We start from the raw sequence: 12,163 nt of genomic DNA on the forward strand, positions 1-12,163 counted from the left end.
GCAGAATGGGAACGAGAAGGACAAGGAAGCTCAAAATTATGAAGACGACGAAGATGCCGATTATAGTTACAATCAATAATAGGAAGGCGGGACCATAGGTATATCTGTTCGTTTCTGGTCCTTTTTCCTATTCTGGAACTGGCTGCGCAATTCGCGTATATTCACCTGCTGGGCGTGGGTCTGAAAGTCATGAAGATATTCGCGCCGGTCCATCTACAATGTTCTAAGGATGCACAGCCCTGGCCAGTGTTACATCGTTGCATTGGGATTAAGGAGCTAGGAAACGAAATTTGCTCGGTCGACTGATTAGGATTGCATGGTGTGCCAATGCCCTCTACATTTGTCCAGTGGAGACACTGCCTGGTTGGTCTGAGTTAATTCCACCAGTCTAATTCCTTCGGGGTTTGCATCTTGAGGCTGAAAATTCTGCAAATAATCTCAACTAGCCCTAACAGAATCCAGAGCGAGCGAGGAACGAAAAAGAAGAATTAATTAATTATATGGGATATAGGTATGGTTTTTCATTCTGTACCATACACGGTGGTATACATACTGAAATTATTAACTGAACGTATTACGTATATTACCAACTTACCAGCTTACACGAAACACATAGGATACAAGACATGTATGTAAACTGGAAGAACGGCATCAAACAGGAAGACAGTGAGATGGGGGCAGAAAATTTAATGTAGTATTTCCAGCCCTGTTCCAGAGTGCATAGTGAGCAAGAAAGCTGGGAGAGCCGGAGATCCATGCACGGTGAGACATATCCATGTCCATTTCGCCCTGCTGCTGTAGCAAGTTGCACACAGGACAGCACGAAATCTCTCATCAACATCACTTCCTTGGGCCATTCTCTCTTTTTCAATTTCATAGCTCCAATGGATGTACCACAGCTCGAAGCCACGCAGTGCCAATGGTCTGCATCAGCCTCAGTGTCACCGGCATCAACTCCACCAACCCCATGGGAGGAGGTTGAGCCATGTTCCCCGGTGTTTGAGGAGATCGTTCTCCACGTCAATAACATCCAATGCACTTTAAGGGTGCCACGAGGGATCGCTCGCAGGGGTCAGGAGCTTGTGCAGCAGTTCGTTTCAACGGCGGCCACTCTGGAGCCCTCGTCTCCTCTGGAACTGTGTTGCCTATTCATGCAATATGTCATGCAGGGTATAACGCAGGAGAGACATGGGGATTTGGACATATCCGTTCTCCACCAAGTTTTAAATACGCTGCATGTTGATCTCCTCCAGAATGAGAATATCCACACTGTCCTGGCGTCGATGAACCAGGACAAGAGCCGGGATCGACCCATCTTGCAGGCTTATTTTCAAGCATGCAGGGAAACAAGATCACCATGCACTGTGACGACCAGTAGCCTTCTTGCCGATGTTGATCAAGGTCATGCACAGATCTTTGCTCTGTTCAATGGACAGGGCGTCGAGTCCTATTTTGACGAGCTGCTGGCGGCTTACGACATCTATCACCCCCAGTTAGCTTCTTTCATTCATACGGTTTCCAAACCTCTCATCCATCTGGCACAGGAAGCTCAATTTAAGCCACTGTTCCCACATGGGCTGGATGTGGATTTATGGCTCCGAGTGCCGGAGTCTCGTCCAAATGCCTCCTACCTCGCCAGCGCCCCAGTGAGCTTCCCGCTCATAGGGCTCTCCCAATTTGTGCAATATGCTATTGCATGTATCAACCTGGGCCAGTCCCCGGCAGAACTACGCCATGTGTTCGCTGGAGCTATTGGTCACTCTCAAGGCATCGTGGTGGCCTCTTTCATTGCCGCTGCCGATTCCTGGGATTCGCTCTGTAGTGCAGCTCAGCAGGCACTGGAATTGCTATTCTGGATTGGTTGTCGATGCCGGCAGCAGTTGCAGGGCGTATGCCCTGTTTCCAGTCCATCCAACTGCATGCTCGGCATCAAGGGCCTCACTCAACCCGAGCTTCAGCGTCACTTGGATGAACTCAACCTCCACTTGTCAGCCAAGGAGGCGGTTTACCTGGCGTTGATAAATGGACCAGAGCAGCTCGTCGTTGCCGGATTGCCTCTTTCATTGCGGGCACTGGACCAGAAAATTAGCAAAGGCTACAGTCAAGCCAAGTCTGCGATGCGAATCCCGTTCAGGAAACGCCTTCCTGTCGTCCACACTAGATTCCTGGCCATCACGGCGCCGTTTCATTCGCCTTATCTACAGGAAGCGGAAGATAAGCTCCAAAATGACCTTGCTGGCTTCTCTTTGTCTGGCTCGCAGCTGGCGTTCCCTGTGTTTCACACCGAAACTGCCGAGAATTTACAAGAAATTGAGAATGTTGTCCCCCACCTCATCAAGATGATTTGTACTCGACGAGTCGAATTTGAAAAGGTATTAAACAACACCTTGATTGGAGTAACGCATGTCCTTGACTTCGGTCCTGGTGGTGAGGTTGGCATGGGAAGCCTTGTCAACCATCAGCGCGAGGGCACAGGACTACGCACTTTGATCATGAGTGCCGCTCGGGGAGCCACCAATAGTAACACTTCCGCTCTGGGATTTTCAAGCGAGCTGTATGCCCACAATGTGGCAGCTCTCTACAACTCTGCCTGGAATGCTGAGTTTTCTCCGCGTCTCATGCAGTTCCATAGCGAGTCTCACTTGGTTGACACCAAGTTCAGCCGGCTACTAGGGGTCCCTCCGGTGATGGTTGCCGGCATGACTCCGACAACCACCGCCTCAGAGTTTGTAGCTGCTGTCATGAACGCTGGATATCATGTCGAGTTAGCCTGTGGAGGATTTCCCGATCGCGACAGCATGCATCGAGGTATCCTTGCCACAGCGGCAGAGATTTCCCCTGGCCGTGGCATTACATGCAATGTCATATATGCCAATCCCCGAGCCATGGCCTGGCAGATTCCCCTCTTGGTCGAGCTTAGCCAGTCCGGCGTCCCCATCACGGGCTTGACCATCGGTGCCGGCATTCCTTCACTGGAAATTATCCAGAGCTATCTGTCCGATCTGCCATTAAAGCATTTGGCTCTCAAGCCAGGTTCCAAAGAAGGCATCGATGGTGTCCTGGCCATTGCGCGGGCCAACCCTACATTCCCAATCATCTTACAGTGGACAGGCGGTCGGGGTGGTGGCCATCATTCCTCTGAAGACTTCCATGAGCCGCTACTAGACCGATATGCACAGATTCGCTCTCATCGCAACGTGATACTTGTTGTCGGTAGTGGCTTCGGTGACGCCGGACAGACCTATCCCTACTTGGTTGGTTCCTGGTCCCAGGAGTTTGGACGTGCGCCCATGCCGGTGGATGGCATCCTGCTGGGTAGCCGTGTTATGGCGGCTAAAGAAGCCCACACCAGTCCAGCCGTGAAAGAAGCTATTTGCAGCACCGCGGGCGTTCCAAATGAAGACTGGGAGCAAACATACGAGCACGCTGCCGGTGGAATTATCAGTGTACGCTCCGAAATGGGCGAGCCGATTCATAAGCTAGCCACACGCGGGGTTATGTTGTGGGCCGAATTGGACAAGTCGGTGTTCTCTTTGCCGCGGAATGAACAGAAGGCTGCTCTGTTCGCCCGCAAGACATATTACATCACACGTCTCAATAATGACTTCCAAAAGGTCTGGTTTGGCAAAAATGCCCGTGGTGAAGTAATCGATCTGCACGAGATGACCTACGCTGAAGTCTGGGACCGTATGGTCGAGTTGCTGTATCTAAAAGTAGCCCAACAGTATATCGATCCCTCATGGAAGACATTGGTACGAGACTACACTCATCGGCTAGAGGAGAGACTGGGTGGGAGAAAGGAACACCCTGCCCTCCAAAGCGTGGAACAACTGGATGAGCCCGATCTGTTCAGAGACCTCCTCTTCAGCCAGTATCCACAGGCACACGCCGATGTGCTGACAGCCGCCGATGTGGAATACATCCATTTGATTTCACGTCGCCGAGGACAGAAGCCAGTCCCCTTCATCACGCTTTTCGACGAAGATTTCGAATACTGGTTCAAGAAAGACTCTCTGTGGCAGTCGGAGCGCTTGGAAGCCGTTGTTGGACAGGATGTCGGTCGCGTGTGTATATTGCATGGGCCAGTAGCCGCTAAATACACGCAAAGTGTCGATGAGCCGGTGCAAAATATTCTCAATAGCATTCACGACAAACACGTCGCGTGGATCCTGCGCGACAACTACGCGGGGATCTCGCACGGATCCCCTCGGCAGATCAACACAGCAGCGACCCCTGTTGGCCTGTTACGGGGGTTCATTTGGATGCAGAGCCTGACGGAAAGATAGTGAGGTATATCGTCTCCGAGAATCCGCCATCGCCAGAAGTTTGGCTGGAATTATTGGCTGATACCACTGCTGCACCATGGTGTCGTGCTCTTCTCTCCGAAAAGACCATTGCCCAGGACAGAACAGTCGTGGATAATCCTCTACCGAGATTGTTTGCCGCCAAACCGGGTCTGGTCGCTGAGATTTGCAATATACAAGCCCCAGAAAAGACAGAGATCCTGCTCAAGGAGATCGAAAGGGACGGTAAAGGTGCAGAGAATTTGCTGGCAATTTCCTCACTCCGCTGCAGCCCTGAGGGCCTGATTACTCTGACTCTCTCGGATCGGACGGTGGCTGGTCGGGCGCCAGCTGACCTGGTCTTCCTATTCAACTACCAGCCATGTGGTGGTGCTCTCAGCATTCACGAGGTGATGTCAGACCGAAACCAGCGCATCAAGCAATTCTATCGGTCAATCTGGATCGGGGAGCATGGTCTCCCAGTTACTTCTGACTTCGTATTCCGGGGTCGAGATACTGTCCTAGACCGGGAGGCAATTTGCCAATTTGCGCAGAGCCTATCAAATCGGAACCCAATCTATTATAACTCCCGTCCCGATGACTTGCTGGTGGCTCCACTGGATCTGGCCATTGCAGTAGCTTGGAAGCCCCTCATGAGCGGCGTGTTCCCTGATGTGGCCGCAGGGGATATGCTCCGATTACTCCATCTCAGTGCCGGGTTCGAACTTTGTGATGGAGTCGCGCCATTGCGGGAGGAGACCATCTCTCGTCGAATGGTCGTCTTGTGTCTGTGATGGTCAAAAAAGGCTCTGGTAAAGTTGTGGAGGCGGAAGCAACCATCTATCGCGAGTGCATGCCGGTAGTCCGCTTGACGAGCAAATTCATTTTGCTTGGTTCCTACCCCGAAAATGAGCCAACGTTCGAGATCAGGGAGGAGAAGTGGCGCCTTCCGTTAGATTCGAAGAAACATGTGGCTCTTCTTCGATCGAGGGCCTGGTTCCACCCAGAAGGAAAAGTCGACCTGCTAGATCATCTCCACCACACGGTAGATGTTCATACCACGAGCCGCACAAGTTCTGTTGCCGCTGACTCGGGCCTCGGGCTGGAGGTTGAGGGCCAGGTCATCTGGCAGTCGGATTCAACATCAGAATCGGTGATACTTGGATCCATTATTTTCTCTACCGCTGCCATCGATGCACTAAACCCTGTCACAGACTACTTGAAACGACATGGGTCCTTGAGCTCAGGTGAAGACTGTCTTTTTGATGCTCCTCGACCTCTTGTGCAAGAGCTTCTGGTGACGGTTCCTGATGCCGGCAGCGAGTATGCCCGAGCATCTGGTGACTGCAATCCCATTCATCTGTCTAGTCTGTTTGCTAGCTACGCGGGCCATGAAACGCGGGTCACCCACGGCATGTTTACCAGCGGATATGTCCGTGGTCTCGTTGAATCACATCTCACGCGCAACGATGTTGCTCGCATGCGATCGTGGTCATGCACATTTGACAACAAGGTCTGCTCCGGAGACCAACTAGCCATTCAGATCAACCATAATGGAATGTCTAGAGGAAAGATGCTACTGACTATCCAGGTGCTCAATGTTATCACTGGGATCAAAGTACTTTCCGCACAGGCTAGCATTGAACAACCAAAAACGGCATATGTCTTTACAGGACAAGGCAGTCAGCAGGCAGGCATGGGGATGGCTCTGTATGAGAGCAGTCTGTCTGCGCAAGAGATTTGGAAAACAGCGGACGAATTCTTTGAGAATACATACGGTAGGATTCCGTGGAAGATTACTCGATATTCGATGACTGAGAAAGACTAGGCTTTTCTATAACACACATCGTTCGCAACAACCCGAAAGAGCTAACAGTGCATTTCGGCGGATCTCGAGGCCGTGCCATTCGAGAGAACTATATCTCGCTCACGTTCGATGCAGTGGACGACGATGGCAAGACCACCTGCAAGCCCGTCTTCCCCAATATCACCAGATCAAGTCGCTTCCACCGCTTCCGATCTGTCGATGGCCTGCTCCATGAAACCCAATTCACACAGCCAGCGCTGGCGTTGATGGAAATTGCACGTTTCGAAGACATGCGGCGTCGAGGAGTGGTTGAAGAAGCGAGCCAATTTGCCGGGCATTCTCTCGGTGAATATGTAGCTCTCACCGCAATGGGACGCATTTTCTCAGTCCAAAAGGTTGCTGGCTTGGTCTTTTATCGGGGTCTCAGCATGCAAAATGCAGTCCAGCAGGACCGGCAAGGGGCTACTCAATACTCGATGTGTGCCGTCAACCCCACTCGAGTGTCAAAGGCTTTTAGCCAAGATGACTTGAAGTGGTGTGTAGCTGAGATTGCGCGACAAACTCGAGGCTTGTTGGAAATTGTGAATTACAATGTCCTCCGCCTCCAGTATGTATGCGCTGGCGATGTAAGTAATTCTTTAGTTTTTCTCCTTTCTCATTCCCTTGTCCTTCTACATATACTAATCATTCAATAGCTCCGGGGACTGGCATCTCTGACAGAGCTTATGAATGCCCTGGCGTCGCGTTCCCTGGGGATGCAGTCCAAACCAGATATACAGCGCTTCATTCAGGAATCTCTGGCAGGATTGGATGTTCGGACAGGGCCAGTTGTTCTCCAACGAGGACGAGCTACTATTCCCCTCAAGGTGAACGTGCCATTCCATAGTAGTCTTCTCCGTCCGGGTGTCCAGTCTTTCCGACAGTTCTTGAGTCGCAATTTGGCGGAGTCTTCCATTCAGCCTGATCGACTGGTGGGTAAATACATTCCTAATCTCACTGCGAGGCCGTTTGAGCTTTCCAGAACGTACGTTAAAAGCGTACTTGCGCTCACTGAGAGCCCTGTCTTGGAGAATCTCCTCTGCAATGTAAGTTTTCGTGCTTCTGACTCAGCTGCCGCTGTTGCTAATAAATCCCGCTCACAGTGGGAATCCATGGAAGATGGGGGATATGATGAACAAGTTCTGTTTCCTTGGTAATAATTGGGTCATGCGGTCTTGTTTTTGTTGTAGAATGCACCTACCTTATAATAAAAATTGAATATACTATACCTCGAATACTAGCTATCCTGTAAAGTTGAGGGTTTTCTCGGTGTGGGAAACCTATAGTGGACTATGTATGAGGAAGATGAAAGAGCAATTTTTTGCTTCGTGATATATTTTTTTTTCTTCCCATTGTCCTCCTTTACTCGTCAGGTGCACACTCCTTGGTAACTCATACAGCAGTAGGCCATACGTCCTTTTAGAATCCCACTTTTATTCAATCTACATAATCAACCACAGGCACTTGAAAGTGGGCGAATAAAAGGCGAAAAAAGAGAGGCCAATGTAGGGCGAGAATAGTGCATAAGACGGTACACTCGCTTCGAGGCCTTTGTACACTGTCCAAATCTTCATCAGTGGTACTGTGTATTATTTATAACCCCTGGTGTACTTTACGTGCTAAAAGAAATTGGTCTGATAACTATCCAGAATTGCATGACATCTACACCAACATCACCCATGTACAGCTCCTTAGGAAAGCCATACTCCATCAATTTCTACTCTTTCTTTTGGCGTTTATTATACTTTCCCAACACCGTTTACCAGACATTTTTAAGTTTGGCTTGTCACAATATATATTTACATCGGATCATCCAAAGCCCTTATTTTGAAGTAAAACACATGAACAGCTTTTGACACTCGCACTTGAATATATATATTGAAATGGGAATGGCACGATGGCAGTCTGGCATAACAGACGGGTCAATATCAACGGAGAGAACGCAACCAACCACTCCCATGCTCAGCTCAGGCATAGAGAGCGGTTTCTGTAGGTGGTTATCGTACTGTACTTGAAGGTATATCATGAATGAAGAATCTGGTGGAGGACTGTGGTCATATTGAGGATGGTGGGATCATGCTCCTATCTCTAGAGGGAGAAGACTGCATATCTCCTGAGTCTTTGTGATACCTCAGGCCACTAACGTACTACTGTCACTGATTCCACCACTACAGCACGTATAGACGCTGTAGTGAAGTCACTTTCGAATTATCATAATTTAGGAGGGACATTGACATGTCTTCTCCTTGAGGTCAACGATAACATCTCACCCCGACTGTGCTACTCCATCTACTATTCCCTCGGACACACCAAATGTACAAACAGAGCTGACAGATTCAGCTCCCAGGCAGTACTCTATGGCCAATTATTGCCCCCAATTCTCAAGATACTGTGGCCCTCAAAAAGTCAGGAGCGGAAAGTGGGCAATGCAATCCCCTTGATATTTCCGACCTAGTTCTTACATCCTACCATGCTCCAAATAAGCCCAAGCCGAGACGGCTGCAACGCAGGTGGCCAGATGATTGGGAACAATTGCGCGGGTCTCACGAGACGAGATCGTTTCGCGTTCCCCATTTGGGACACGAGGTAGTTCTTCTACGTGACATCGGCTGAGTGATGCCAATGTCCTAACTCGTGACCAAATGGTATGATTTAATTGCATGCGGGATATTTCCATGTGGTATTGCATGATCCAGTTCTAGAAAGTGGATGGACTGCATGCAGGACAGTGGATGACTTCAGTGACTCACTTGGAATATGCAACTATTTCTCAAGCAGGTACAAAGCTGCTTATTCCAATAACGCACACCTGGCTGAAGAGTTAGTGCTTATATCAAGGCGGACTTAATTGGATTCCCGACATATTCGCCATTCAATTAGGTCGTCCCACAATGGCAAGTATATTTAGTCTTTCTGATATGTTTCAGCCTCGTAAACACGGGTATTTCGGCTTGATTGCTGGCATACTAATCTGACGCTTACTATCCTTTACCACGATTGTTTTTGATATATACATGTGTATGGCCATGTATCGTGGTATTGTATTGTATTACATACAAGACGTATGAAAATACAACTGGTAGGCGATACCGTAGGATTATTCGCTCACCTTTAGCCTGAAAGACATACCAGGATGTTAACCATTTTCCTTGAAAGTAGTAACTTAGTTTTTTAACCAAAAAAAAAAAAAAAAAAAAAAAAGGGGAAAACCTCCACTACATCCCTGCAATCATCGGTTATATCGTTCCACGTGGAGAGAGGACAGCATGGTTGAACGCATTTCTAATTGACCTGCACTTTGTGCGCATGAACCAAGAAGAGTCCCGCGTGCATCCAGTCTTTCCTTTCTTTTTATTTATTCTCCGAGATTTTAATGAGAAGAGCCACTGACTGTCATATTGGTCCTCATGATGATCTTTCTTCAATGGATCTTCCCCCTCGCCGTCCGGGTGCTGATCCTGGGGTTCGTGGCACTGGTAGTCCATGTAAAACACTCTCACAGCTATCTCTGTACTCTTCTCTCTCTGTGAAACCTGGCTAACCTATAGATATAGGTTGTGGTTGTGGTTACTTATCGAATCTTCTTTCACCCTTTGGCAAAATATCCAGGGCCATGGCTGGCAAAGATCAGCAATCTTTACGCTGGGTATCACTCATGGCGAGGTGATCTTCACGTAGATATGTGGAGATGCCATGAGGAATATGGGGATTTTGTTCGATATGCACCAAATGGTCTTTTGGTCAACACGGTCAAGGGCCTCCATGGTACGCTTTTGTCGATGTGCATAATCGAGATGGCTTGCTAACGAATGGGAAAAATATAGATGTCTATGGCCACGGCAAAAACTTCCAAAAATCCCAAAAATATGCCGCGATGGTTCATCGAGCACCCAACACATTGACGGTGATCGACAAGAACAAGCATGGCAAGAAAAGAAGAGTCATTAGTCAGGCCTTCTCAGATAACACACTTAAATCGTACGAAAGTGTGATCCTTGAGCAAGTTCAGCAGTTGTGCAATGCGCTGCGGGAGAGCAGTGATGGTCAACCCGTTTCTATTCATACTTGGTCCCCTACTAAGGATATTGGTCATCTAAGTATACGCTCTGGTCCAATTGTGTTCCGATTCAAGGGCTGACTAGGCTATAATAGGTGATTATTTTACCTTCGATGTAATGAGCAACGTTATCTTTGGAGTACCATGGTCTACTCAGCGGGATCCAAAATATCGCTTTGTTCCGGATGTCATTGAGAAGTCTAATGTGCGCGTTGGTGCATTGTCTCAGGCGCCTGAGCTGGCCATATTGAGGCTCGACAAGTACTTGTTTCCTGAGGCCATTAAGGCTCGGGATAAATTTATTCATTTTGTGGAGGAAATGCTTCGCCAGGGAATTCAATGCGCCACTAAGTCGGGAAAGGGGGCATTCGCAACCTTGAGTAAGGCGATCGACCCTGAGACTGGCCTAAATCTTCGCATGAAGGAGCTGGCAGGAGAGAGTGCCACTCTCATTGTCGCCGGTAAGAGGGAAACATGATTTGATTAGGTTTATTTACTGACTGGATTATTATCCTTGACAAACAGGCACTGATACCACCTCGACTGCCTTGGCAGCTTGTTTTTTCTACCTGACACATCACCCCGATGCACTTGCACGGGCAGCCGCCGAAATCCGCAGTGTGTTCCACGCACCAGATCAGATCAGTATGGGCCCAAAGATGCACCAGTGTGTATTTTTGCGTGCCTGCATTGAGGAGAGCATGCGCTTATCCCCCTCTGCGGCAGGCTCGTTGTGGCGAGAGGTGACTGACACGGGCGCTGACGTGGATGGAGAATTCCTTCCACCTGGAGTAGACGTGGGGACTTGCATTTACAGCATTCATCACAATCCCGTCTACTATCCGCAGCCTTTCACCTTCTGTCCCGAGAGATGGATTGCCAAGGAAGCGCAGCTCATCCAGAGCGACGTCGAACTGGCTAGGTCTGCCTTCAACCCCTTCTCCATCGGGCCCCGTAGCTGCATTGGCAAAGGCCTGGCGTATGTGGAACTGCATCTAGTGCTCTCGCATGTCCTTTGGGCATTCGATCTTCAGATGGCGCCAGGGGAGCTGGGTCACGTTGGCGAGGGCCACAAGGATGGTCCTATTGGGCGGCAAAGAGTCAATGAATTCCAGATTTTCGACCATCTGACAGCTGCTAAAATGGGGCCGTTCTTGGAGTTCAAACCCCGTATATAGTTATGGGAAGAGGGTGAAGTGTCATCGCTGATGCCTTCTCTCTGCATGGGGACTGTCGCGTCACTCCATGGCTGCTGTCAAGTTTTTGCCTATGGTTGTGTTCCTAGTTTTAAATTGCAGCGTCGGGCAGTCCGAGTCACAACTAAGGATCGCTGGGGAACAGAGCGGGAGAGAAAGGAGACCTCTGCTATCGCAAAACGGAGGATCAAAATGCCGGATATGAGGAGCCTGAAGTTGTACGAATGCCACTCGAAGCTATACGCCGCGAATATGATTTAGTTGCGTTCAATGCGATACGCGTCAAATTCTTCTTGTTCAAAGTCAAGAATTCCGGTTGCGATATGTATTCTTGCGGGAAAGGCTCCTCTTAGACAATACGTCGTTTCTCGCGTGAAAGTTATATTTATACCGAGACTACAGAATGGCCCTGGACAGGAGTCAGAAGAGTAGGGAAGAAAATAGTTATTCAAGCGCGTATCTATATCTACAGCACAATGAATAGTTGTTTAATTGAGAAAATTCACTTCGCAATCAAGCGAGTTGCCCATACAATGAATCAGGCTTCTAGATGGCATTCATGCCAGTTTCCGTCAGAGTAAATCAGCTCAGTGGTAGGACCTTTCCACGCGAGCTCAGTCTCGCAACTTCAACCGCCCAGCTGCTGCAATTAGGGCTGGGGCACGCACGCCAATTCGTCTGAATAAGCCGCATGACCAATTAATCAGTACTGAGGTACATAGTAGCAGACTGGCCCACAAGACCGTAAGTTGTATAATAGAAATACCTGTGGCACCACTAG

At 49.1% G+C, this 12,163-nt stretch overlaps 2 protein-coding genes across 2 annotated transcripts; both read left to right on the plus strand.

The window, feature by feature from the left end:
* Window positions 1–884: 884 nt before the first annotated feature.
* Window positions 885–7,286, plus strand: N7446_005852 (uncharacterized protein; the record flags this gene model as incomplete). Its single annotated transcript, XM_058514600.1, has 6 exons — window positions 885–4,064; window positions 4,142–5,069; window positions 5,147–6,061; window positions 6,112–6,716; window positions 6,786–7,175; window positions 7,233–7,286. 6 exons carry the CDS (start codon window positions 885–887, stop codon window positions 7,284–7,286), a joined length of 6,072 nt encoding a protein of 2,023 aa, XP_058371778.1.
* Window positions 7,287–9,553: 2,267 nt separating this feature from the next.
* Window positions 9,554–11,364, plus strand: N7446_005853 (cytochrome P450; the record flags this gene model as incomplete). The annotated part of the gene is made up of 5 exons (XM_058514601.1): window positions 9,554–9,592; window positions 9,684–9,894; window positions 9,954–10,226; window positions 10,282–10,647; window positions 10,712–11,364. 5 exons carry the CDS (start codon window positions 9,554–9,556, stop codon window positions 11,362–11,364), a joined length of 1,542 nt encoding a protein of 513 aa, XP_058371779.1.
* Between the last annotated feature and the right edge of the window lie 799 nt (window positions 11,365–12,163).

This window comes from Penicillium canescens, assembly GCF_028828765.1.
Source record: "Penicillium canescens strain IBT 15451 chromosome Unknown utg000004l_segment0_segment0, whole genome shotgun sequence".
NCBI lineage: Eukaryota > Fungi > Ascomycota > Eurotiomycetes > Eurotiales > Aspergillaceae > Penicillium > Penicillium canescens.